Source organism: Bombina bombina, chromosome 2, assembly GCF_027579735.1.
Source record: "Bombina bombina isolate aBomBom1 chromosome 2, aBomBom1.pri, whole genome shotgun sequence".
NCBI lineage: Eukaryota > Metazoa > Chordata > Amphibia > Anura > Bombinatoridae > Bombina > Bombina bombina.
In genome coordinates this window covers 171961920-171988687 of record NC_069500.1, presented here as the reverse complement: position 1 = coordinate 171988687, position 26768 = coordinate 171961920, and the positions used below count along the sequence as shown (strand labels likewise).

The 26768-nt window shown below is 36.7% G+C and overlaps 1 protein-coding gene across 3 annotated transcripts in view; it reads right to left on the bottom strand.

Annotated features, from left to right (window-relative positions):
• Window positions 1-1776: 1776 nt before the first annotated feature.
• The window catches only part of MAST4 (microtubule associated serine/threonine kinase family member 4), a 553495-nt gene continuing 528503 nt past the window's right edge, over window positions 1777-26768 (bottom strand). For 2 of the 3 annotated variants that reach the window (XM_053701346.1, XM_053701344.1), the window contains 6 exons: window positions 25070-25270; window positions 14966-15192; window positions 13493-13615; window positions 11033-11169; window positions 9678-9859; window positions 1777-8990 (listed from right to left, as the gene is read on the bottom strand). In XM_053701346.1, the coding sequence (XP_053557321.1) occupies window positions 5530-8990; window positions 9678-9859; window positions 11033-11169; window positions 13493-13615; window positions 14966-15192; window positions 25070-25270 (4331 nt within the window). In that variant the 3' untranslated portion in view covers window positions 1777-5529. The remainder of the gene's footprint in view (window positions 8991-9677; window positions 9860-11032; window positions 11170-13492; window positions 13616-14965; window positions 15193-25069; window positions 25271-26768) is intronic. The other variant, XM_053701347.1, reaches the window with a different exon arrangement.

Below are 26768 nucleotides of genomic sequence, written 5' to 3'. Positions count from 1 at the left end.
AAGGGTGATGGGGGAAACTAGACTCCTTGCCCAATGTGCTTAGAGGGATATGGATGCACCTCACTGACTAGGTCCAAAGGAGGCTAAAACGATAGTCAGTGGTTGCCAGTTCCCTTGTTCAGAGGAGAATTGCCTGATATTTCATTGAAGATAAGCAACAATCTAAAGCTGGCACACGACTATAATAGATGTGCAAGTCAAAATTAAACAATTCAGATAAAGCATGCCATTTCTAAAATTCTCCTGAGCCTTCCAAATTCTGCTCTTCAACAAAGGATAACAATATAATTGACTAAATATGATAAGAGTAAACTGGAACTATTTTAAAATTGCACTTACTGTCTTATTCACGAAAATGTAATTTAGAATTGAATATCCCTTTAAAGGGCCATAATACCCAAATGTTTAAACATTTGAAAGTGATGCAGCATAGCTGTAAAAAACTGACTAGAAAATATCTCCTGAACATCTCTATGTAAAAAAGAAAGATATTTTACCTCAAAAGTTCCTCAGTAGCCACCTCCCATTGTAAAGGATTTCTAAGCAGCATTTTAGTGTGTCTGTCCTGGGACAGCTTAGGGGATGAACCTTGTGAACTCTCATATTATTTCACCAATCAGGTAAAGGAAGCTTACTATGAAATCTCATGAGAGTTAAGTCAAATCTCATGAGATCACAGTAAGAGTTCATGACCTCAGCACTGCTGATGCTGATTGGCCGCTATTCATTTCTTCATTTTTTTATTTTTTTTTACCTGCAGCTGGGAGCAGCTGAGTATAACTTTTTACACAGAACTTACTCTGCTGAGCTGAGGAAATTGTGAGGTAAAATATCTTCCTTTTTTACATAGAGATTCTCAGGTGATATTTTCCTGTCAGCTTTTTACAGTTATACTGCATCAGTTTCAAGTGATTTAGCATATGAGTATTATGTCCCTTTAAAGGGACATTATACACTCATTTTTTCTTTGCATAAATGTTTTGTAGATGATCTATTTATATAGCCCATAAAGTTTTTTTTTTAAATAAATGTATAGTTTTGCTTATTTTTAAATAACATTGTTCTGATTTTCAGACTTCTAACCAAGCCCCAAAGTTTTATGTGAATACTGTCAGCTACCTTCTCCAGCTTGCTCCTGTTTGTGTAAAGGGTCTTTTCATATGCAAAAGAAGGGGGAGGGGGGTGAGAGTCTTATTTCCCACTTGTAGTGGGCTTTCCAGCTACCTTTTCAACAGAGCCAAACTGACAGCTTCTAAGTAAGTTTTTAAACAGTTTTATACTGGATTTTTATATCAGTATCTGTGCATCTTATTCTTTATAGTAGTGTCTATTACATGCAGTTATATATATGAAAATGAGTGTATACTGTCCCTTTAAGAATGCTACTGAGGTGAGCTTTGTATTGCAGGATCCACAATCTGACATTGAGTAGATAGAGGAACTAGGGGTTTTATAAGCTGATGCTCAGATTTAGGTGAGAATGGTTTTAGTTATTTAATTTTCCAGGAAAGAAAAAAAAAAGCAGAGCTACAAAACAAGGCTGAATCATAAATGGCTTAACGACAACTCAAAGGATTAGAAAAACCAAAGTTCAAGACCAGGGACATATCTGTTCCAAACTTAAGTTACATTGGGAGGGAAAAAAAATTCTGACAATTTTATTTTCCGTACAAGCGTTAATACCTACATTTCTTGTGTTCTGCATCCTTACAGACACCATTTGTTTCTGATAAACTTTTAATCATATATAGACAACAGACGGACAATGCCACAACGTAACATTCATGCTGACGTTTTATTACAATGCTATGCCTTGCAGCTGTATAAATACTTATTCAATATACAACAAATACAACATTCATAAAGTTATTTTTTTTTTGTATGGTGTGTTTTGTTTTTGTTTAATAAAAAGACAGCAAACACTTTATTGCACAGATACTAAGCTGTTAATTCTACAGCAGAAGTTACTACAAAAAAGACCACAGATTAAGAACCGATATGTAGAAGAGACAGACTGCTTCACAAAGGCAATTGTTTTAACTTTTACATAGCAGTAGTTAATGTTTAACAATAACAAACAATACATGAACACATAAGGTACTTTAAGATTTCAGTAGGCATATGACAACACATAACACGGGATACAGTTAAATTTGTAAACTGTAAAATTAACATTTTATCCCAAAATAAGGCAGAACATGATCAGCTCCTGGGAATAATGGTATGTAATCCAAGTGCATTAATATTTGGTAAAGCAAACATCTACCAAGAACAAACTATACACTATTTAAAAATAGGTTTCCTCAGATTATTGTGCAATCAAACTATGATGTGGGCAATAATACAATAAATGTCCAAATGGTGTCTAGAACATTTTAATGGCTATTGTGGAGGCTTTATGAGAACATTCCAAAATGTGCTGCTTAGGTGTACAATGTATACGTGTATTTAAAGGGACACTGAACCCAAATTTTTTCTTTCGCGATTCAGATAGAGCATGACATTTTAAGCAACTTTCTGATTTACTCCTATTATCAAATTTTCTTCATTCTCTTGGTATCTTTATTTGAAATGCAAGAATGTAAGTATAGATGCCGGCCCATTTTTGGTGAACAACCTGGGTTGTTCTTGCGGATTGGTGGATACATTTATCTACCAATAAAAAAGTGCTGTCCAGAGGCTGAACCAACAAAAAAAAGCTTAGATGTCTTCTTTTTCAAATAAAGATAGCAAGAGAACGAAGAAAAATTGATAATAGGAGTAAATTAGAACGTTGCTTAAAATTGCATGATCTATCTGAATCACGGAAGAAAAAAATTGGGTTCAGTGTTCCTTTAACTGAATAGGCTATAATGTATGTTGTAATTATTTTTTAATCTTAACCAAGGAACTTTGATAGTTACCATACACGTTTATCTCTAGTTAGTTTATTGGAGGTTTGGTTTGAATCTGGTTTAGGCATGAAATATGTTTTTGAAACAAATGTTAACAGTACACAGTATAAAAAAGTGTAAATAAGGCTCAGCAAAATGTCAAAATTAAATTTTCATTCCAAGCACCTAATAGCTCCAACGTGGCCCTATGTCAAAAAAAAGAAAAGACGTTTATTTTACATTATTCACATATTTATAATACATAAAAAGATATAATGAAATATATGGAGCTTTATAATGCACTTACAAAATAATTTGAAACCGAGTACTGTTTGCTAAGAAAAGCAAACTGCAAGTAAACGGTTAAGGCGCAGCTAGGTATTAAAAGTGCTTTGACTGAAGAAATAAACTGAAGTGACTTAGCGTTTCCCTTCCAAGCCTAGATAGCAATAAAATACTTAATAACAGCATTACATTTTTGTATGCCCCTTAACTGTCTACGTAAAAAAACTATAACCTTGCAAAACTATGTGGAGAATATGGAAGACAAATATACAGCACTGATGATTTTGTTTTTAATGGCATAATGTTGGTGTGACTGGGTCCTGCGTTACAGAAAGCAGTTTTTGAAATAAATGCTGTCATTACAAATGCCTTGTCTATATTTACATCCACAAAATTAATAGCTTTCTGTATTAAACATGAATAATTAAAAATAAATTGATATAAAGTTTGGAATCCTGGCATTGACAATGAATGTGAGACTATTTCATGTTGAGTCTGGGAAACAATTACTAATTTGAAAATAAAGGCACAAGCACACCTTAAAAATGTATTTTACAAAAAACAGAAAATCATTATAGGCTTCCCTTTAGTATATAGTGCAGCTTTCAATTTATTTGGACCACCTGCAGGGGTTGCAAAATGTCAGTTGAAAACTTTGCACACAGGGGAAAATAAAATTTTACATAATTGCTTTTAGAAATGTTGACACCACTATATTCATGGTACATAATAATTTTATATTTATTTAATTAGTTTTGTGTGTAGTACTTCATAACGAAAGGTCTCTTTAGCCAGGACTAGATAAATCATGGGAACCAAACACCTGACTGGTAGTAGCCTACATATACCTAAATATACTTGTTAACAATATTCAGTCTATCCACGTGAAATCCTTTTGCAAAGGGGTGCACACTACACCCTTAAAATACTCAAATCACATAAAAATGGAAAATTCAAGCAATCGCATAGAAGTCCCAGGCAGATCTTTCTCAACTTGAAATGGTGGCGCATTTGTTAACAGATCATTTGAAACAACAAAACGAAAAGGTATACAGCCTAATGAAATGGCTAATATAAGAGCAGAGAAATATGTTGTTATAGCTTCCTGTGCTGTTTTTATATTTTTTTTAACACAATAGTAGTGCTATGATTGCACATTAGGACGTTTCCACAATTAAAAAGTTATTTTTAAACACACTGTGTGGAATCCATTTAACTTTGGGGTGTTAGCTAGAAGACTCCAAGCGCTTGTCTGAGATTAATCCCACTCTGTGGTGCTATCAATGTGTGAATATATAACCTATAAATTACTGATTATGAAAAAATTGGTACATTTTACTTATATACTATGTAGTGCCCCCTGGTTTTGTTGTTTCAGACAAAAATTGTAATCCTTGCATATACACCTGTTTCTTGCCTATATCATTAAAGGGACATATGCTCAAAATCATAATTTGTGTAGGGCATACCATTTTAAATAACTTTGCAATTTACGTCTATTATAAAATTTGCAGCTAGTTGTCAATTGGTGCAACCACCAATTGACAACTAGCTGCCAGTAGTGCATGGCTACTCTAAGGCTACCTATGTATGTTCTTAAACAAAGGATACCATAAGAACAAAACAAATTAAAAAATAGAAGTAAATTGGGAAGTTATTCAAAATTGCATGCTCTATCTAAACAATGAAAGTGTAATTTGACTTTACAGCACCTTTAACTAAACTAACCAATGGAACATTTTACTTTTTCACTGTGCTATTAAAACACATATTTCTCTACGCGTTTTACACTCACCAATGTTTCCATCATGTGCATGAAAACGTATACATTTTGTAAAAAAAAAAAGATGTAGATTTAAAACAAAAATCAAGCCTCTCCTTTGTAGATTTTAATTCTGTCCAAAGTACTAACATTTGAAAATATTTCTGTACTCCGTTGATACAAAATATGGTTTTATTTTATCTATTTGTTACTTAATTAATTGAAAATGCCATTTTTTTTTTTTTTTAGAAAACAAGTAAACAGTGAAATTCAGCAGCAAACTGTACACTCTACATTCAACACAAAGTACAATATTATACTGTAGGTTTACACAGACCTTTTCTCCTCATAGCCCTTTCCCTTTCCAACTGTACTGGCATTTATTTATTTTATTTTTTTGTCCATTACTGCCATCTTTGACAGATTACCATTGACAGTTGGCAAAAACAGTGTTGCAAAAAACAAACAAAAAACAAGCCCATTTACTCTAGGTTTACTTTAAAATCACATAACATGGAACAGATGCCTGATGTCATGGAAACACCACACAGTGCTGGTTTTTGAAAATAAAGTTTAGCAGCTCACTACGTAACATTATGAGGGTGCTGGTTATGTCTTTTTGTGAGGACTGATTTGTGGTGTATCCTTTCCACGCTTCTGCCCTTTAAAGTCTTTGTCAGAGTAAAGTGCACAGGAACTATCCAGTGTTGATGCTGGTGATTTTGGGAGGTCTTTTATTATATCCCTCTTGTTAGGAGATCCAGACCCATCCCGTCGATTTGCCCCAGCAGTTGCACTGCTCGTAACAAGGCATGGTTGCTTTTCAGTGGTAGTTTTAACAGAGGAGTTGTCTGTCTTTAATTCAGCACCAGCTTTGTTAGAGTGTAACTGACAATCCTTTTTAGATTTATTATTCTGAGCAGTTTGCTCTTTCTCTTTACAGATGGCAGCAGAGGTGGTATCGGTGTCCAAAGGACAAAAAGCTGTAGACAAACATGTAGCACTGCTACCAGCACCAGACAAACATTTTTTATTTTCAGATTTTTTCCCCATTAAGTCTTGAGAGTCACTGTTACCATATTTTGGCTTTTCCACTGTCGTTTCTCTTGTATCCCTTTTGGTTACAGTAGGGTTCAACTTAAGTTCTTTGTCGTTTATGACATAAAGTGCTTTAGTGCATTTAGTTTCTTGCAAATGTTCAGCAGCAGAAGATCCCAGTCCAAGGCCTTCAACTGGATGTTTCCCAAGTGCACAACTTTTCACAGAAGACACTCGAGTAATTTTTTGATGTGCGCTCTTTTTTTCTTTCAAGTGATTTTTTGCAGAACATTCCTTAGGATTAACAGTGCTTGATGAACACACAGAATTCTCAGAGGCTGCTATAGGATTTCCATTGGTAGAAAGTTCATGTGTAGTAAAAGCAGTTGCCTCTTTTTTTCTTGTGTTAGCCAGTGAAGATGAACTTAAAGAACATTCAGTCCGTACACATTCCTTACTGTTGGCGCAAGAGTCAGTGTTTGTCTGATTGAGAGCTTTCACTGAACTCTCTATTTTCTGAATAACAATGTCTTTCTTTTTCTGTAAAACAGCGCTTTGTTTTTGTGAGGATTCGGATTTAATATCAGAAACAAGTGATTTAATTGAACTTGGTTTTGTGTCCACTTTTGATTTAGTTATACTGAAATCTAACTGTCTACAAGCTGAATTATTCTGTTCCTCTTTAATATGCCCCTTAGAGTTGACTTCTTTTGGAAATCCAGAGTTGCTTTTCTTAACAGTTTGTGGCTGTGCGCTTGCACATGATAGCTCCTTTTTACTGATTAGAAATTGTGAGTCCTTTTTCTGTATTTCATCTTTGACATTTTTTGGAGTAAGAGGAGATTCTTCAAACCCTGTACATTTGTTGCCCATTGAGGATGTTTCAGGTGGCATACTTGAGCACATACTTTTGGAATGTACCGGTTCAGATAAAGAAGAGTCAATAGCCTTTGCAGCAATTGACTTATTTACACTTCTGTTTTGATTTTGGTCTGAATTTATTGTTTGTTGAATTCCTTCTTCAATACAGCCTAAAGGAGAAAAGTATTTTTCAGACTTACTTGATTTTATCAAATCTATAGCAGCAGCGTTCTCATGGGATTTACTGGATTTTTGCTCCAGTGAGCACTTGACAGATGACACATCCTGATTCCTATACTGTCTATTAGCTTTCACATAACCAGACAATTCTGTTGTTGGACATCTAATTGACAAAAGACCTGCATCTAATCCTTGAATTGGGACAGAATTTACAGTCTCAACAACAGCTTCTTTTGTGTTTGAACCCGAGATAAACTTGTTTTGACATATCTCAGTAGAATTTGATAGAGGGGGTTCATTTGACCTATCTTTTAAAGGTCTTTTGGGTTCAAAACATCCCTGCACACTTTGGCAATCAGAGCTTTGTTTTATAATTGTGAGCATATTCAAAATATCTGGTTTAGGCACAGCTTCACTGGATAAATGTAGGCTTGATTCTTCTGCTTTCAGAGGGCTGTAAATTCTTTTCTCTGTTCCTAATAATGTGGCATCAGACTCTATTTTTGAAACTTTTGGTCCCGATAGCAAAGCTATATCTAAAGTGCCTTCAATTGGCTTCAAAGAAGAAACTGTTCTTACTTCCAATTTGTATTCAGTAGGGCTTTTGCGTACAGATGTTTCTGTTGGAGCTCCAGCTGCTTTGTCAATATTAGCTTCAGTTCTACTGTTGGAGACTTTCAATGAAACAAAAGACAATGAATTACTTTGGGAACTAGCTAAACAAGATCTGTTCTCTTGGGATACAATAGAATCAGTCTGTAAGTATGTGGGCTTTGTCTGAATACATTCATGAGATATCTGTCCAGTTTTAGATTTTAATGTTGGGCATAAATTGCCATCTTTTTCCTCAAAAGATTTTTTCTTCCTGAAATAATCACTGCTTTGAAGCTTCCCCTCAACCACCTCAAATCTGACTGACTCTTTTATTGGAGTCGATTTATCCAAAAGTTCATCCTTCGCAATTAATGACCTGTCAGATGAATTATGAAGTTTACTTTGCAATGCACATGAAGTAGTACTTTTCTTAAATTCATAAATATGCCCTTTTTCTGCAGGCTGCGGGCCATGATTAAACCTCTGAGGGTCTAAAGAAGTGTTGGCACCATCTAAGCGACCATTTATACTCTTACAATGAGCATCTTTAAGCAATGTGTTTCCTGATCGACCATCATAAGTAGAACTTTTACCCTCAACAGCATTTGATCTTTTAATAAGATTATCATGTATTTTAGAATCATTTTCCTCTGATGTTAATGTTGTAGAAATATTCATTTCACTGTGCAAATCTTGGGTGGTGCTTTGTTTCAAAAGAATATCTTGTCTTTCTGAGATATCTTTCTGCTTTATGACTATCCTCGCCCTCAGCTTCTCTTTGTCTAGTTCATCCAGAGACTCCTGTCTGCCTAACTTTCTTGATACAGGACGTTTCAGGCAGCCCTGCTCCACAGGTCTAACTTTTGTGGATGTAGGCATATCACATATTGTCTCTTCTAAGCTTTGCAGTGTTATGTCTCTTTGTGACTGTTGCTTATGACCTTCCTCTTTAGTCACTTCCAGATTATGCTTGCGTGGACATAAGTGTTTTTTTTCACAGCAGTATGATGGTGACAGTTTCTCTTCTGACTGTACTCGCTTTAACAATGGAGACCTTGGCGGCTCTGCACTTTTAGGCCTGACAGCATGTCTTACAATTGTTGGTGGGGAGTGCATTTTTGCAGGAAAGTTAGGATTTGATTTAGAATTTCCCACTGAAAGTCCATGCAAAGGTGACGGAGATCGTTGGGGAGATGGCGGTTGAGGTGTTGGCGATGGGGTCCTTGCTAGAGGAGAAAGTGGTATACTACCAGCAGATTTACGTCTTCCAGATCTGTATCTTTGCCCACCAAGTTTAGGACCCAGTCCATGAAGTGTGCATGGTCTTATGTGTCCAGAACCAGCAGGAGAATTTGGTGCACTTGAACTTGGTGAACTACTTTGTGAAGAGTTTGTTCCTAAAAAAAAATGGCAATGTAAGTAAATATAAATATCTAACCACTTACAATAACAAGAAATGACAATTACTATAAAACAATGACAGATGATTTAAGACTACATATACATAAAAGTACTAAAGATAAGTTAGTGGACTTAAAAAATGTATCTGTGTTATCTGTGTGTGAAAACCCTTGTGCAGCTGGTATTACTGAGTGAAGCGCAAATATTGCGCTCGCATAAGCGCAATTTTGCGTCCTGCTTGTAATTTGACCCATAGTAAGCTAGGTCCGGTATTGCAAATATTTTTCTAATGCTATGAAAATTGCAGTTAAGCAGTGATTTCAACCATATAGAAAGCTTTCAAACACCACCTGAAAAATGACACCATATCTTCATACTACGAATGTGACAGAATACCCCGCTGATTTCTGAATGCATGACCTTTCTAAGCACAAGCTTTACATGTTACTGTAAAGACTTGAATACTGCAATTAAAGAACACTCATATAGCAGAGGCACTTCCAGCTTAGTATAGACATCTGCAATTCGGCATTTGTTTATATAAATAAATTAATGCCAAATATGGCTGCAGGTAGTGGCGTTCGGCTATTTTCTATATTCATCTAATAATGCAACACACAAAGATCTGGATTTGATCTGAAAAAAAAAATTGGTTTGGTACCAACCCCATTCAATCAACTCACCAGAGGGGAAATCTGGAGTTGAGCGACAGCTGGGTGTAGGAGATCTTGGAGACAAACTGTGGGTAGGAGAACCTGGTAAACTTTCTCCAGATGAGAGAGATCGATTTAAGCAGGAAAAGCTTCTGCTGGTGTGAAGAAGAGGAGATGGTTGCTTTACCAGCTTTTTCAAAAATGACCTCCTCCTAAAATATAAAGCAGAACGTTAACACACAGCTTCTATTTAGTACACATGTACCAAGGGATATTAAGTCATGTATATCATCAAAATAAAAAAAACTGAAATTAAATATGTTAAAAAATATGTTCTACTAAAGGTTAAAGATGTTAATTTTGAGACTAATAGGAAATGTTTGTGCACAAACGATCTTCAAGGAACAATTACTCGACAGTTGACCCTTCTACTGGTGGATAGGACATGTGCAAACAAAAAAAATGTGTTTCTGCCAGTACAAAGGTTACACAAAACTGTAATACATTTTGAAATATTCTCTTTTAGATTCACCAATAATAATAATAATAAAAAAAGACTTTAACATCTCTTTAGTTTACAAAGCAAGGAGCCAACATTAAAAAGGTAACCTTAGCTCTAAAATGTATGTGTTGTCCTGCAGCACAATGTGTCATTGCAATGATTTGATGTCTTTAATAATTTAATGAGTACAATCAAATCCATAAGGTTTTAAAGGAGCACTAAAGTAAAAAAAAAAAAAAATCATGATTCAGATAGAGCACACAATTTAATAAATACATTTTTTTTTTCCAATTTACTTATATTGTGAAATTGTGCACAATCTTTTTATATGCACACTTTCTGAGGTGCCAGCATCTTCTGAGCGTGTGAAAGACATCACAGTGTATACGTATAAGATTCTGTGATTTGCTGATGGCTGTCACATGATACGGTGGCTGGCACTTTTTATTTCATCCACTGTGTATATTATGTGTACATTATGTAAAAATTAAAAAACAATAAGAAACAAAATTTTAGAATTCTGCACATTACACTCAGGAGTGTATGTGTGTGTAGCGCACTATATGGCAGCAACTTTGCAATACTTTTAACAATGTTATACAAGACCACTATATGGCAGTAGTGTTTGCTGCTGTGTAGTGAGCCAGACATTTGCATGCTACCTACTTAAGTATCTCTTCAACAAAGAATACAATGAAAACAAAGCAAAAATTGATAACAAAAGTCAACTGAAATCTTTTACAATTGTATGCTCTGTCATAATCATGAAAGAAAATGTTTGGGTCTCATGTGCCTTTATAAAGGATGTGAAGTAGACACTCTGCAAACAAACATATTGGAGGACGTTTATAATCCTCCCATTGACAAATTAAATACTACTCACCGTTCCATGTTCTCCTTCTTTTTGGTTTTCTTGCTACGCCTTACCATACGGCTCTTATAGCTATTTCTTCTTGCAGGGCCAGTTTTGATGGATGTGTTCTCAAAGGAAGTTGTGCTGATTGCTACCCTGCTCCCGCTCTGTCAAAGTCAGAAAAAGAACAGACCAGTCAAATAAGTGACAGTAAATGCTTTGATTGTCCCATGTGCTTTTGCAAATCTCAACCTGACACTGCAGTTAGTAACCATTCACATAGTAAACAGGGTGTGCAGTACGGCATCTGATTGGATGCCCTGCCTGCCTGTATTTCATTAAAAAAAATACTCTGTAAGGAAAGTGGTGGTCTAACAGAAATATAAAAAAAAATTCTTTCATTTCAAATAGAGCATGCAATTTTAAGCAACTTTCTAATTTACTCCGATTAGCAATTTTTCTTTGTTCTCTTGGTATCTTTATTTGAAAAGCAAGAATGTAAAGCTTAGGAGCTGGCCCATGTTTGGTTCAGCACCTGGGTTGCACTTGGTGATTGGTTGCTAAATGTAGCCACCAATCAGCAAGCACTATCTAGGGTGCTGAAACTAAAATGGTACGGCTCCTTAACTTAGATTTCTTCTTTATCGAATAAAGATAGCAAGAGAACAAAGACAAATTGATAATAGGAGTAAATTAGAAAGTTGCTTAAAATTGCTTGCTCTAGCTGAATCATAAAAGAAAAAATTGGGTTTAGTATCCCTTTAACTAAACTTTTAATATAATAGTCATGTACTTATTTATATTATTTAACTCTGTATTACTTATACCGTGGTAAAATATTTATGATTTGAAATTCATTTAAAAAACAAAAGGTAAAACTTGTGAAATCTACCATTTTTCATTTAATTTAAGTTGTGTGTCTTTTGAGAAGCTGGCATCAGTTGCTAGCAGTAGTTATCGTTACGGACTGCTTTCTTCCTGAAATACTATTTTATAATATAATATGCCACTCTGTATATATCTGTATTTATTCATGAACATATACAGAAGATATTTAGTAATGTGTTCATTTGTGTTTAATTAGTAGTAAATATTTTTTAGCTATGTCATATAGGTTTTTGTTAGATGCCTTAACAGAAAATAGAGGCAGAAATCTAAATTTAACAATATAGATAGACAATTGTATATATTTAAATCTGCAAACTGAATTATGTTTTGTTACTATATTATATTACTATGCTGTGTATTGGAACTTATGAGGATTAGGAACGCTAATATTAGCACTGTATTCATCCTTTATTGAGTTATGGTACTACATATGTTTTTGTTTTAAGCCTGAACATATGTATCTTTTCTCAAAATTTCCTCAAGTGACTTTGTAGGGTGAACTTTGGCAAGGCTGACTTTTACACTTTGGTCATGTAGTTTGCGGAAATCTAAAATATGAAATTTAAGCTTCCTATAAAAATGGAACCCCCAAAGGGACCTTATAATTACTAGATTTGTTCTGCACTCTGGTAATAAATAAATGCATTTAAAATGGGGTTTCACACTCATTTAATATGTTAACATCTTGTTTGCTGCCATTGTTTTTCAATAGCCAAACTGACACCCACCCCTTTGCCTTATTTGGAAAAGCCAATTCAGACTTGTTACAACAGTAGACAAAGCTCTCATCCCCATTGATATGCAGTTCATTATCTTATCTCTGCTGAAGCCAATTTGAAACGTATATGCAGACGGATTAGGCTTGTGAAGTTCTCAGAACTGGTAAATCAGCAATTTCCAGACTTGAGGGGTAATGAAAATCCACATTTTTGTTTCATGCTTCAGATAGAACAAACATCTTTTACATGTACTTATATTATCAAATGTGCTTCATTCTCTTGTTTTCCTTTTCTGAAGAAACAGCAATGCACTACTGTGAGTTAGCTGATCACATCAGGTGAGTTAATGATAAGAGACAACTGTGTGCAGCCACAAATCACCAGCCAGTTCCCAGTAGTGTAGGGTATGTACATATTATTTTTCAATAACATATACCAAGAGAACAAAGCACATTTGATTCAAAACTAGAAGTACATTTAAGTGTCTTAAAATAACATACTCTATATGAATCATGTGAGTTTATTTTTTACTTTCCTATCCCTTTAAAATACAGAAAAAGAGGGGAAAATAAATAATGAAAGTATTGTGCAAAGGTTTTTTTCGGCACATAATAAAAGATGTTCTATTACTGTCATTTGTATTTGCTAAACATGACTACACACAAACAAATCCTGATATTTGTATTGGGTATTGCACTGCATTAAACAAGCTAGATATAGATTACTTCTAAACTGAATAGAAATACATGAAACAGACATTGCTTTTCTAGCAGAGGTCACTAACTTCTTTATAAATATTGGCTGTGACAAACTAGTTGCCATGGTTTTGGTATCAGTAATGTTAGTGTCTTACAAACACAATGCTAAAGCTAAACAGCATTACCTTGAGGAGCAACTCTATAACTTCAGTGTGAACAAGTCCATGAACTGGTTCTCCATTTATGTGGGTGATCAGATCCCCAGCTTTAAGGCCAGCCTGATAAGCTGGGCTTCCCTCTTCAACACTCTAAGGGCATGAAAGAAAAAAAAATGTAAACTATTCATTTAAATCAACTTTTTTCCACAAAACCTTTGTCTAGTTAGTAGGGACAGTGTACTGTAAAACATTTTCTTACCTTGTATCCAATGAATTTTTATACCAGCTGCAGAGTATAAAATGTATGAGAAATTGCTCCTTTGGCTTTATTTTTGTATATTAAATGTTTTTTCAAACCACAACACATTAAAATGGATTGAGCTTGCAGGGAAATCAGAAACTTATTTTATAACTTTCTGTTAACACAAAAGATTCCTTATCTGATATCTGTCTGTATACGAAAGCCCAGCACTTTAAAGAGAACAATAGAAAATTGTATTACTTCTCTCACCTATGTAATGAATGTAATTTCTTCAGCTGGATATGTTTACACAGCTTTTCAATAGCCAATATTTAAGTATTGACATTTTGTGTTTAGGTGGGGATACCACAGGCAAAATCATATATTTCAAATACCAAAATAAGGGTAAAGGATATATTTGTAAACAATTTAATACACTCCAGCAGGATCAATGAGAACAAATTATAGGGGGCAAACATTTAGGGTACACTGTCCCTTTAAACTCACTTGCAGAGTATATATCAACAGTTAAGTACAACATTGCAAAAATCCTACATACAATTTAAAAAAAAAAAAAAAAAAAATTAAAATTGTGATTTATGTCATTTTAACATAAAGTAGTTATGTCAAAGTCTAAAAACAAAATGCTCTAATCTGTCACAATGCTTTAGTATTAAAGTCTGCCTGTATATATTTACATGCTTACCCCTGTAATAGGATTAAACACATAGTTAAAATCAGCGCTAGAGCAGCCATGCACTACTGTGAGCTAGCTGAACACATCTGGTGAGCAAATGAAGAAATAAAAGTGTGTAGCCACCCATTAATCAGCTAGCTCCACGTCTGCATTTCTGTTGCCGACAGCAATGCTTTTCAACAAAGAATTCCAAGAAAAGAAAGTAAATACGAATTTAAAAGTGTCAACATTAAATGCTTTATCTGAACCATAAGAAATAATATTGACTTGCATGCCCTTTTAAAACCATTGTGAGCATCTTATATCCCATTTTCCCCAATTAAGGCTAGCTGTAAATGAGTGTGTCCACTGCTTTAACCAATCACATGCAATAACTGGTTTAGGGAATTTGCAGCATTTTGAAGAAAACCTAAGTACACAATTAGCACAATTTTTACACAAAAGCAAGACGTGATTAAAGTCCCTTTAATTCCTTTAAGGGACACTGTACATTTATTTTCCTTACTCCTTGTTTAGAAAATTAAATTAGAAATAAGAATAAATGATCATTATGAGTGCTTACCCAGACAATGTGATGAACTGTGTAGACGTCACTGTCACCCACAAATACTCTGATTGCCTGTAGTGTGAAACCAAACTTTTTTCCTGAACTTTGAATGACAATCGGTTGTCTAGGGATGAAAGAGGAGACTGACGAATCACGGCTGGGCGAGGAATCTCTTGAAGAAGGATCTGATGACATGGAGAGCGGAGATATAGGGCTCCCTAGTGGTGATATGCTATACACATCTAAAAGGAAAATTAAATATTTTTTGTCAAACTATGCAATAACATGAATAAAAAGTTGACATATGAACATAAACCAATGGTAAAGAAATACACAAGCATTGCAAATTCCAAATGAAAAATACATGCAAAGAAAAATTTAAAAGGATGTGATTAATAAAATTAGCAATAAGCACACTTTTAATATGAAACATGACCAAAGTATTAAAAAGAGATGTATACCATATGTATGATCCCTATCTATGGAAAAAGTATTCCCATGTTACTCAGAATTGATTCAAATATATAACTGATTAAATATTATTTAAATGATATTGTACAAAAAAAATTAAAGAAAAAATAAATAAGAAACTACCCTTGAATGTGAATAAAATTGTATTATGCATATTTTTTCTTTTTAAGAACTCGGGTTACAGAGAGAATTAATACAAGTTATTCTTGTTTGTTTATTTTTAGAAAAGATCTCTAAAGTAAATGTTTATTTGCTTTACATACAGTTTATAAGGGCTTCATACATACAATATTTAATATCAAAGAATCATTTTAACAAAATCTTAAATAAAAAAAGATGCAAGCATGTTTATAAGTTTTGTGAAAGTTAGAATCCTTTTTTAATTTTACCAGAAATCACTTTGTATACAGAAGGTAGCAGTTCATATTCTTAAAGGGACATTAAGCACTTAATAAATGCTAGATAGAATGATGTCTCCAAAGAAAAGCTTAGTCTAAGAATAACATGTAGATGTATTTTTTATAGTTTCATTAGTTGTTTAAATATTGACAAAATAAGTGTAAAGTTTTAGTGTCTATAAAACAATGGGAGCTGCCATGTTGTAACTTAGGTTACCTTCTCTGTTGTGGCCAATTAGGAACAGTTATAAATAGGTCACTAGAGTGTGCAGCCAATGGCTGTGTGGTATATAAACGTGTTCTGCACTTTCACTTCTAACAGGAACTTAAAAGCTTGCAATTTCAGAATGGAATTACAGGAAAAGGGGAGAAAAAAAATTATAAATGTATATTGCAGGTTTTTTTCCATAGATATGATTTTTCATTTTATATTACCAACTCAAAGTGTTTAATGTCCCTTTAACCATGGGCCCACTTAGCATATAAAATCTGCTTTGAAACTCAAGTGAAAGAATGTTACAATGGCAGTATGGGACTTCAAAAGTGTAATATTTATCTTAAAGCTTAATTAAGCGATAACCACTGTGGCTGAATATTTGACTTACACATAGCACGGAAATGAAAAAAATGCGTCAGTCACACATGCCAGCTTGGCAAACTTCTTTGAACATGTTTTGATGCAAATACAATTAAATCTCAATTTTGAACATGATGTCTAACTATATTCTTTTCTATTTTAGGACTACTACTATAATAAATACACTATATAACCAAAGGTATGTGGACACCTGACCATCATACCTTTATTAGCTTTTTTTTGACACCCCTTTCCTCCTTTGCAGCTATAACAATGGCAACTCTTTTGAAAAGGCTTTTTACAAGATTTTGGAGAGTGTACATGGAAATGTGTGGCTATTCAGCAAAAATAGCATTTGTGAGGCAGGCACTGATGTTGGACGAAACGTTCTGGCTTTCAATCGGCATACCAAATCATTCCATAGGTGCTCAAAGGGGTGGAATTCAGGGCTCTATGCAGGCCTTTTGAGTTCCTCCACAGCAAATTCATCAAAGCAAATCTTCATGGACTTTGCTTTGTGTACAGGGGCACAGTCATGCTGAAACAGGAAAAAAACCTTCCCAAACTGTTGCCACATGGAAGAACACAACTTTCTAAAATATCTTTGAGTCCTGTAGCATGAAATTACCCTTCAGTGGAATTAAGAAGTCTAGACAAACCCTGAAAAACAGCACCAGACCATTACACTTCCTCCACTGAACTTTATAGTAGGCACTAGGCATTCTGGTAGGAAGTATTCTCCTGGCATTAGTCATACCTAGATTCTTCCATCAGATTTCCATGAAAATCCATTTTGTGAAGCTCCCGATGCACTGGTCTTGTGCGGATGTTTCTTCCAGAGGCAGTTTGGTACTCTCTATCTAGTGAAGGATGCTACAGATGATAGCAGATTTTTACATGCTATGCCCTTTATCACTTGGGGACCCGATCTGCGAGTTTGCCTGGTCTGCCATTTCGTAGCTGGTCTGTTGTTGCTCTAATTAGGATGCTTCCACTTTACAATAATATAATTTACAGTTGAGGCAGATCTAGTTGGCAGACATTTCATGAACTGAATTGTCGCAAAGGTGGCATCCTAGGACAATTTAATTTTAAAGTGACTTAGTTATTCAGTATGACCTATTGTACTGTCAATGTTTATCTATAGCATTTACATGTGATGTGCTGGATTTTATGCACCTGTTAACAATGGGTGTGGCTGGTACACACAAACTTAATATTTAAGGGTGCCCTCATACTTTTGGCCATAAAGTGTGTTTGCGTGGAAATATTTTTATGTATTTATATATTTAAATTTTATATATATATATATATATATATATATATATATATAATGTCCTGCAACAAACCGCACTCGCTAGTGTTTTCTTTACTGTGTCAAATCATTTAATGATTTGACACAGTAAAGAAAAGACCAGTGAGTGTGGTTTGTTGCAGGACATTATATGTATATATATATATATATATATATATATATATATATATATATATATATATATATATGGAACGTGCTCCCTGGCAGTTAATTTGCAAACTTGGGAAATGAGAGTGCTGGGTTCTGGAAGTTTTGTGTGTGTATATATATAACAGAATTTATGTTTACCTGATAAATTTCTTTCTCCAACGGTGTGTCCGGTCCACGGCGTCATCCTTACTTGTGGGATATTCTCTTCCCCAACAGGAAATGGCAAAGAGCCCAGCAAAGCTGGTCACATGATCCCTCCTAGGCTCCGCCTACCCCAGTCATTCGACCGACGTTAAGGAGGAATATTTGCATAGGAGAAACCATATGGTACCGTGGTGACTGTAGTTAAAGAAAATAAATTATCAGACCTGATTAAAAAAACCAGGGCGGGCCGTGGACCGGACACACCGTTGGAGAAAGAAATTTATCAGGTAAACATAAATTCTGTTTTCTCCAACATAGGTGTGTCCGGTCCACGGCGTCATCCTTACTTGTGGGAACCAATACCAAAGCTTTAGGACACGGATGAAGGGAGGGAGCAAATCAGGTCACCTAAATGGAAGGCACCACGGCTTGCAAAACCTTTCTCCCAAAAATAGCCTCAGAAGAAGCAAAAGTATCAAACTTGTAAAATTTGGTAAAAGTGTGCAGTGAAGACCAAGTCGCTGCCCTACATATCTGATCAACAGAAGCCTCGTTCTTGAAGGCCCATGTGGAAGCCACAGCCCTAGTGGAATGAGCTGTGATTCTTTCGGGAGGCTGCCGTCCGGCAGTCTCGTAAGCCAATCTGATGATGCTTTTAATCCAAAAAGAGAGAGAGGTAGAAGTTGCTTTTTGACCTCTCCTTTTACCTGAATAAACAACAAACAAGGAAGATGTTTGTCTAAAATCCTTTGTAGCATCTAAATAGAATTTTAGAGCGCGAACAACATCCAAATTGTGCAACAAACGTTCCTTCTTTGAAACTGGTTTCGGACACAGAGAAGGTACGATAATCTCCTGGTTAATGTTTTTGTTAGAAACAACCTTTGGAAGAAAACCAGGTTTAGTACGTAAAACCACCTTATCTGCATGGAACACCAGATAAGGAGGGGAACACTGCAGAAACTCTTCTAGCAGAAGAAATTGCAACTAAAAACAAAACTTTCCAAGATAATAACTTAATATCAACGGAATGTAAGGGTTCAAACGGAACCCCCTGAAGAACTGAAAGAACTAAATTGAGACTCCAAGGAGGAGTCAAAGGTTTGTAAACAGGCTTGATTCTAACCAGAGCCTGAACAAAGGCTTGAACATCTGGCACAGCTGCCAGCTTTTTGTGAAGTAACACCGACAAGGCAGAAATCTGTCCCTTCAGGGAACTTGCCGATAATCCTTTTTCCAATCCTTCTTGAAGGAAGGATAGAATCCTAGGAATCTTAACCTTGTCCCAAGGGAATCCTTTGGATTCACACCAACAGATATATTTTTTCCAAATTTTGTGGTAAATCTTTCTAGTTACAGGCTTTCTGGCCTGAACAAGAGTATCGATAACAGAATCTGAGAAACCTCGCTTCGATAAAATCAAGCGTTCAATCTCCAGGCAGTCAGCTGGAGTGAAACCAGATTCGGATGTTCGAACGGACCCTGAACAAGAAGGTCTCGTCTCAAAGGTAGCTTCCAAGGTGGAGCCGATGACATATTCACCAGATCTGCATACCAAGTCCTGCGTGGCCACGCAGGAGCTATCAAGATCACCGACGCCCTCTCCTGATTGATCCTGGCTACCAGCCTGGGGATGAGAGGAAACGGCGGGAACACATAAGCTAGTTTGAAGGTCCAAGGTGCTACTAGTGCATCCACTAGAGCCGCCTTGGGATCCCTGGATCTGGACCCGTAACAGGGAACTTTGAAGTTCTGACGAGAGGCCATTAGATCCATGTCTGGAATGCCCCCCAGCTGAGTGACTTGGGCAAAGATTTCCGGATGGAGTTCCCACTCCCCCGGATGCAATGTCTGACGACTCAGAAAATCCGCTTCCCAATTTTCCACTCCCGGGATGTGGATAGCAGACAGGTGGCAGGAGTGAGACTCCGCCCATAGAATAATCTTGGTCACTTCTTCCATCGCTAGGGAACTCCTTGTTCCCCCCTGATGGTTGATGTACGCAACAGTCGTCATGTTGTCTGATTGAAACCGTATGAACTTGGTCCTCGCTAGCTGAGGCCAAGCCTTGAGAGCATTGAATATCGCTCTCAGTTCCAGAATATTTATCGGTAGAAGAGATTCTTCCCGAGACCAAAGACCCTGAGCTTTCAGGGATCCCCAGACCGCGCCCCAGCCCATCAGACTGGCGTCGGTCGTGACAATGACCCACTCTGGTCTGCGGAATGTCATCCCTTGTGACAGGTTGTCCAGGGACAGCCACCAACGGAGTGAGTCTCTGGTCCTCTGATTTACTTGTATCTTTGGAGACAAGTCTGTATAGTCCCCATTCCACTGACTGAGCATGCACAGTTGTAATGGTCTTAGATGAATGCGCGCAAAAGGAACTATGTCCATTGCCGCTACCATCAACCCGATCACTTCCATGCACTGAGCTACGGAAGGAAGAGGAACGGAATGAAGTATCCGACAAGAGTCCAGAAGTTTTGTTTTTCTGGCCTCTGTTAGAAAAATCCTCATTTCTGAGGAGTCTATAATTGTTCCCAAGAAGGGAACCCTTGTTGACGGGGATAGAGAACTCTTTTCCACGTTCACTTTCCAGCCGTGAGATCTGAGAAAGGCCAGGACGATGTCCGTGTGAGCCTTTGCTCGAGGGAGGGACGACGCTTGAATCAGAATGTCGTCCAGGTAGGGTACTACTGCAATGCCCCTTGGTCTTAGCACCGCTAGAAGGGACCCTAGTACCTTTGTGAAAATCCTTGGAGCAGTGGCTAATCCGAAAGGAAGCGCCACAAACTGGTAATGTTTGTCCAGGAATGCAAACCTTAGGAACCGATGATGTTCCTTGTGGATAGGAATATGTAGATACGCATCCTTTAAATCCACCGTGGTCATGAATTGACCTTCCTGGATGGAAGGAAGGATAGTTCGAATGGTTTCCATCTTGAACGATGGGACCTTGAGAAATTTGTTTAAGATCTTGAGATCTAAGATTGGTCTGAACGTTCCCTCTTTTTTGGGAACTATGAACAGATTGGAGTAGAACCCCATCCCTTGTTCTCTTAATGGAACAGGATGAATCACTCCCATTTTTAACAGGTCTTCTACACAATGTAAGAGCGCCTGTCTTTTTATGTGGTCTGAAGACAACTGAGACCTGTGGAACCTCCCCCTTGGGGGAAGTCCCTTGAATTCCAGAAGATAACCCTGGGAGACTATTTCTAGCGCCCAAGGATCCAGAACATCTCTTGCCCAAGCCTGAGCGAAGAGAGAGAGTCTGCCCCCCACCAGATCCGGTCCCGGATCGGGGGCCGATATTTCATGCTGTCTTGGTAGCAGTGGCAGGTTTCTTGGCCTGCTTTCCCTTGTTCCAGCCTTGCATTGGTCTCCAAGCTGGCTTGGCCTGAGAAGTATTACCCTCTTGCTTAGAGGACGTAGCACTTTGGGCTGGTCCGTTTTTACGAAAGGGACGAAAATTAGGTCTATTTTTTGCCTTGAAAGGCCGATCCTGAGGAAGGGCGTGGCCCTTACCCCCAGTGATATCAGAGATAATCTCTTTCAAGTCAGGACCAAACAGCGTTTTCCCCTTGAAAGGAATGTTTAGTAGCTTGTTCTTGGAAGACGCATCAGCCGACCAAGATTTCAACCAAAGCGCTCTGCGCGCCACAATAGCAAACCCAGAATTCTTAGCCGCTAACCTAGCCAATTGCAAAGTGGCGTCTAGAGTGAAAGAATTAGCCAATTTGAGAGTATTGATTCTGTCCATAATCTCCTCATAAGGGGGAGAATCACTATCGAGCACCTTTATCAGTTCATCAAACCAGAAATATGCGGCTGTAGTGACAGGGACAATGCATGAAATGGGTTGTAGAAGGTAACCCTGCTGAACAAACATCTTTTTAAGCAAACCTTCTAATTTTTTATCCATAGGATCTTTGAAAGCACAACTATCCTCTATGGGTATAGTGGTGCGTTTGTTTAAAGTAGAAACCGCTCCCTCGACCTTGGGGACTGACTGCCATAAGTCCTTTCTGGGGTCGACCATAGGAAACAATTTTTTAAATATGGGGGGAGGGACGAAAGGAATACCGGGCCTTTCCCATTCTTTATTAACAATGTCCGCCACCCGCTTGGGTATAGGAAAAGCTTCTGGGAGCCCCGGCACCTCTAGGAACTTGTCCATTTTACATAGTTTCTCTGGGATGACCAAATTTTCACAATCATCCAGAGTGGATAATACCTCCTTAAGCAAAATGCGGAGATGCTCCAACTTAAATTTAAATGTAATCACATCAGATTCAGCCTGCTGAGAAATGTTCCCTGAATCAGTAATTTCTCCCTCAGACAAAACCTCCCTGGCCCCCACAGATTGGGTTAGGGGCCCTTCAGAGATATTAATATCAGCGTCGTCATGCTCTTCAGTAACTAAAACAGAGCAGCCACGCTTACGCTGACAAGGGTTCATTTTGGCTAAAATGTTTTTGACAGAATTATCCATTACAGCCGTTAATTGTTGCATAGTAAGGAGTATTGGCGCGCTAGATGTACTAGGGGCCTCCTGAGTGGGCAAGACTCGTGTAGACGAAGGAGGGAATGATGCAGTACCATGCTTACTCCCCTCACTTGAGGAATCATCTTGGGCATCATTGTCATTATCACATAAATCACATTTATTTAAATGAATAGGAATTCTGGCTTCCCCACATTCAGAACACAGTCTATCTGGTAGTTCAGACATGTTAAACAGGCATAAACTTGATAAGAAAGTACAAAAAACGTTTTAAAATAAAACCGTTACTGTCACTTTAAATTTTAAACTGAACACACTTTGTTACTGCAATTGCGAAAAAACATGAAGGAATTGTTCAAAATTCACCAAATTTTCACCACAGTGTCTTAAAGCCTTAAAAATATTGCACACCAAATTTGGAAGCTTTAACCCTTAAAATAACGGAACCGGAGCCGTTTTAAGCTTTAACCCCTTTACAGTCCCTGGTATCTGCTTTGCTGAGACCCAACCAAACCCAAAGGGGAATACGATACCAAATGACGCCTTCAGAAAGTCTTTTCTAAGTATCAGAGCTCCTCTCACATGCGACTGCATGCCATGCCTCTCAAAAACAAGTGCGCCACACCGGCGCGAAAATGAGACTCTGCTTATGCTTTGGGAAAGCCCCTAAGAAATAAGGTGTCTAATACAGTGCCTGCCGATATTATTATATCAAAATACCCAAATAAAATGATTCCTCAAGGCTAAATATGTGTTAATAATGAATCGATTTAGCCCAGAAAAGTCTACAGTCTAAATAAGCCCTTGTGAAGCCCTTATTTACGATCGTAATAAACATGGCTTACCGGATCCCATAGGGAAAATGACAGCTTCCAGCATTACATCGTCTTGTTAGAATGTGTCATACCTCAAGCAGCAAGAGACTGCACACTGTTCCCCCAACTGAAGTTAATTGCTCTCAACAGTCCTGTGTGGAACAGCCATGGATTTTAGTTACGGTTGCTAAAATCATTTTCCTCATACAAACAGAATTCTTCATCTCTTTTCTGTTTCTGAGTAAATAGTACATACCAGCACTATTTGAAAATAACAAACTCTTGATTGAATAATGAAAAACTACAGTTAAACACTAAAAAACTCTAAGCCATCTCCGTGGAGATGTTGCCTGTACAACGGCAAAGAGAATGACTGGGGTAGGCGGAGCCTAGGAGGGATCATGTGACCAGCTTTGCTGGGCTCTTTGCCATTTCCTGTTGGGGAAGAGAATATCCCACAAGTAAGGATGACGCCGTGGACCGGACACACCTATGTTGGAGAAATATATATATATATATATATATATATATATATATATATATATTTAATAGTACATAGGTTTACAAGCCTGATCAACGTAAACCCCTTACCTTAAAAAAGACATTATATAGCCTCATTTTTTAATTTTGCTAAACTTGAGCATGCTTCCTGGATGTCTGTTGCACCAGAGTAGAGACACTAAAGTGCAGTGCTTTAGAAGTAATGAGCACTTTTTCGCTTATTACTTGTTTTAATTTCAAATAACCAAAAATAAAACAACACATATAAAGCAATATACATAGAAGACTGGAATCATTTCTTTTATGACTCAGAATATACAATCTTAGGAAAGTTTACAATTTAATTTCATCATCAAATTAATTCTCATGCATTCTGTGTTGAAGAGAATACCTAGGCAGGTAGTATGCATGTGTCTAGAGAACTATATAGATAGAGTGAGTGTATGTGTGAGTGAGGGCATGAATGTGAGTGTTTGAGAGTAAATGGCTCAGAACCAGATTCTCGGTTCACAATTCCTTTTGAATTGTGGCTACCATGTTTGCCTAAATCACACATTTTTTGCTCTACTTTTTACTGGAACCACAAAAACTATGGCACACATTCTTAGTTCTGTTTTTTTTCCCCCAACAGGCACAGAAACTAGTGCAGAGAGTCATATGTGGCCATTCCTGCTCTAGATATTTGAGCTAGACTCAGAATGGATAATATTCACTCTAGGACAAGTGACATTTTCCTGCATTTATTTAATTTTAACACAACTTGTAATACATGTAGGATTCTGAGCACTCGGTTTACCCTGTAAGAGAAAACTCTAATCAGAACAGAAACAGTAGCTTAAATGATGAAGATAAAGTATCTCAACAACATCTATGGAAGTCACCTACTAAAGTAGTAATAGAAAATCTTTGTCATCCAGTAACTGAAGAATGAAGGTATGTGCATCTATATATGTTTAATACTTTTGTCATAGTGCCTACTATACTGAATAAAACATGACTTGAGAGTGGTCAGGCTAAATCTTCAGGCATTTCTGAATTATAATCCTATTCATTCCAAAAGGTTAAACCTCTAAAGATCTCTTTTTTTTCTTCTAAAAAAATAAAAGTTTATAAGGAAAAAAAAGCCCAAGTAATGATGTAGTTAAAAAAAATGACTTGTGTTGTAAGCCAGTGGAACAGAAATGACAGAATGGGCATGCAAAGTTATTAAATTTCATGCTGAATATACATATTTCTACCTCCAGGGATCACGAGAGAGAGAGCACTGGCAGAGACGGACTTAGTGACTTTTCCATAAATGTTCTGTTTCTCTGTGTTCTCTAATTGCTGCCTTGCCATATGGGAAGTCGATTCATTGGAGGGCTTTGAGGAATTATCTGCACTGTCCACACACTCGCTTCTTCCATTTATCTGATCTAAGTGCTCTGAAAAACTACTCACTGTTCAAGGAAAAAAGGACAGACATATTAAAACAACTGCAGCTTGAAAGAATATTGTTATCCCTGCCAGAGCCAGAGGGTGAAACCCTATAGTATGACAATGTATTGTACTGCAGAACCACTAATACTGAAGAGTTTCACGCTTTTTCTAACAGTTCAATATGGTTAATGAACTACCCAGGAGACTTCAAAACTGGTGCGTCACAGCACTATTTCCAAACTGTAAAACACCTCAGCAGTAAAAAAAAAGCATTAAACGGTCTAATAGCTCTTGCTCATTAAACTGTCCTATATTCTAGATGTACTAAAGTTCATAGACACGTTAAAATATACTTTCACTAAATGTGACTGCTTCATTAAAAATGTATAGGAATTCTACTACTTTAATGCTTTAAGCCTTATGCAAATGAAAGGCATACTTGAATGGCTTCCAGTATTGGCTTTGCCTCGTCTTCATCCATCTATTTTAGATTTGTGTGCATGTAGTGTGTTTATCCCCCAAACCAGTGCAGAATTTACGTCTGTTCATGCATGTGTTATGAATGTTGGGATAGAAAGACAGAAGGCAGCTAATGAAGCCACGAGAAACAAATGCCAGGCTGCAGATTTTTCCAAGGCTTGCTACACTGTCATGTAAAAATTATGCCTAACCTAATGATGAAAGGGATTACTCAATAGAGATGGTTGCACATCCTTCTATAGGCACCAGTCCTATTTAGTTTCTAAGCTCAAAGGTAATCTCAGTGGAATCACTACTGAAAGTGATGACATTAACTAGCATAGGGAGATGTAGTGAAGATGCTATGGTTATGTGGATAACCCACACTTTATATTGGAACCAAAATATTGTTATACATACAAGTGACTAATATAGATATACAAGTTCTTTGGGCTAGGAACCCCAAATAATGCACAACCTCTGTAATTTTCAGAAACACTTGGCGAATAGGCACACACTTTGTATCACACTTTATATCTTAAGTAGAGATGACCAGACTGAATTAGAGTCTATATATACACTCTTAACTCAAAGCCATAATATCACTGATGGCAACAGACTCTTGGAAACAATAGAACAACTTTGTGGTTTACGAGCTAACATGTTGAGATCTACCTTTTTGGCACAGTTAATCTTGAGTATGGATTTTGTTGCCTAGCATGTATTATCAGTTAATGATTATTACACAGACTATCACATAAGTTACTAGTTAATGCATATAACTGTTCTGCCCTAGATTCATTAGCCCATTATCCAACTAAGAAGGAAAAGCTCTGTGATTTGTTAATGGTTTAAGATATATATATATATATATATATATATATATATATATATATATATATATATATATATATATATATATATATATATATATATATATATCTATCATTTAGTACTGAAGAAACATTTACAGAGTACAAATACGAATCCCTCTCAGGAAATTAAAAGTAGTATGCTATGCTAAAATACATTCATTAATACTTTTATATATATATATAT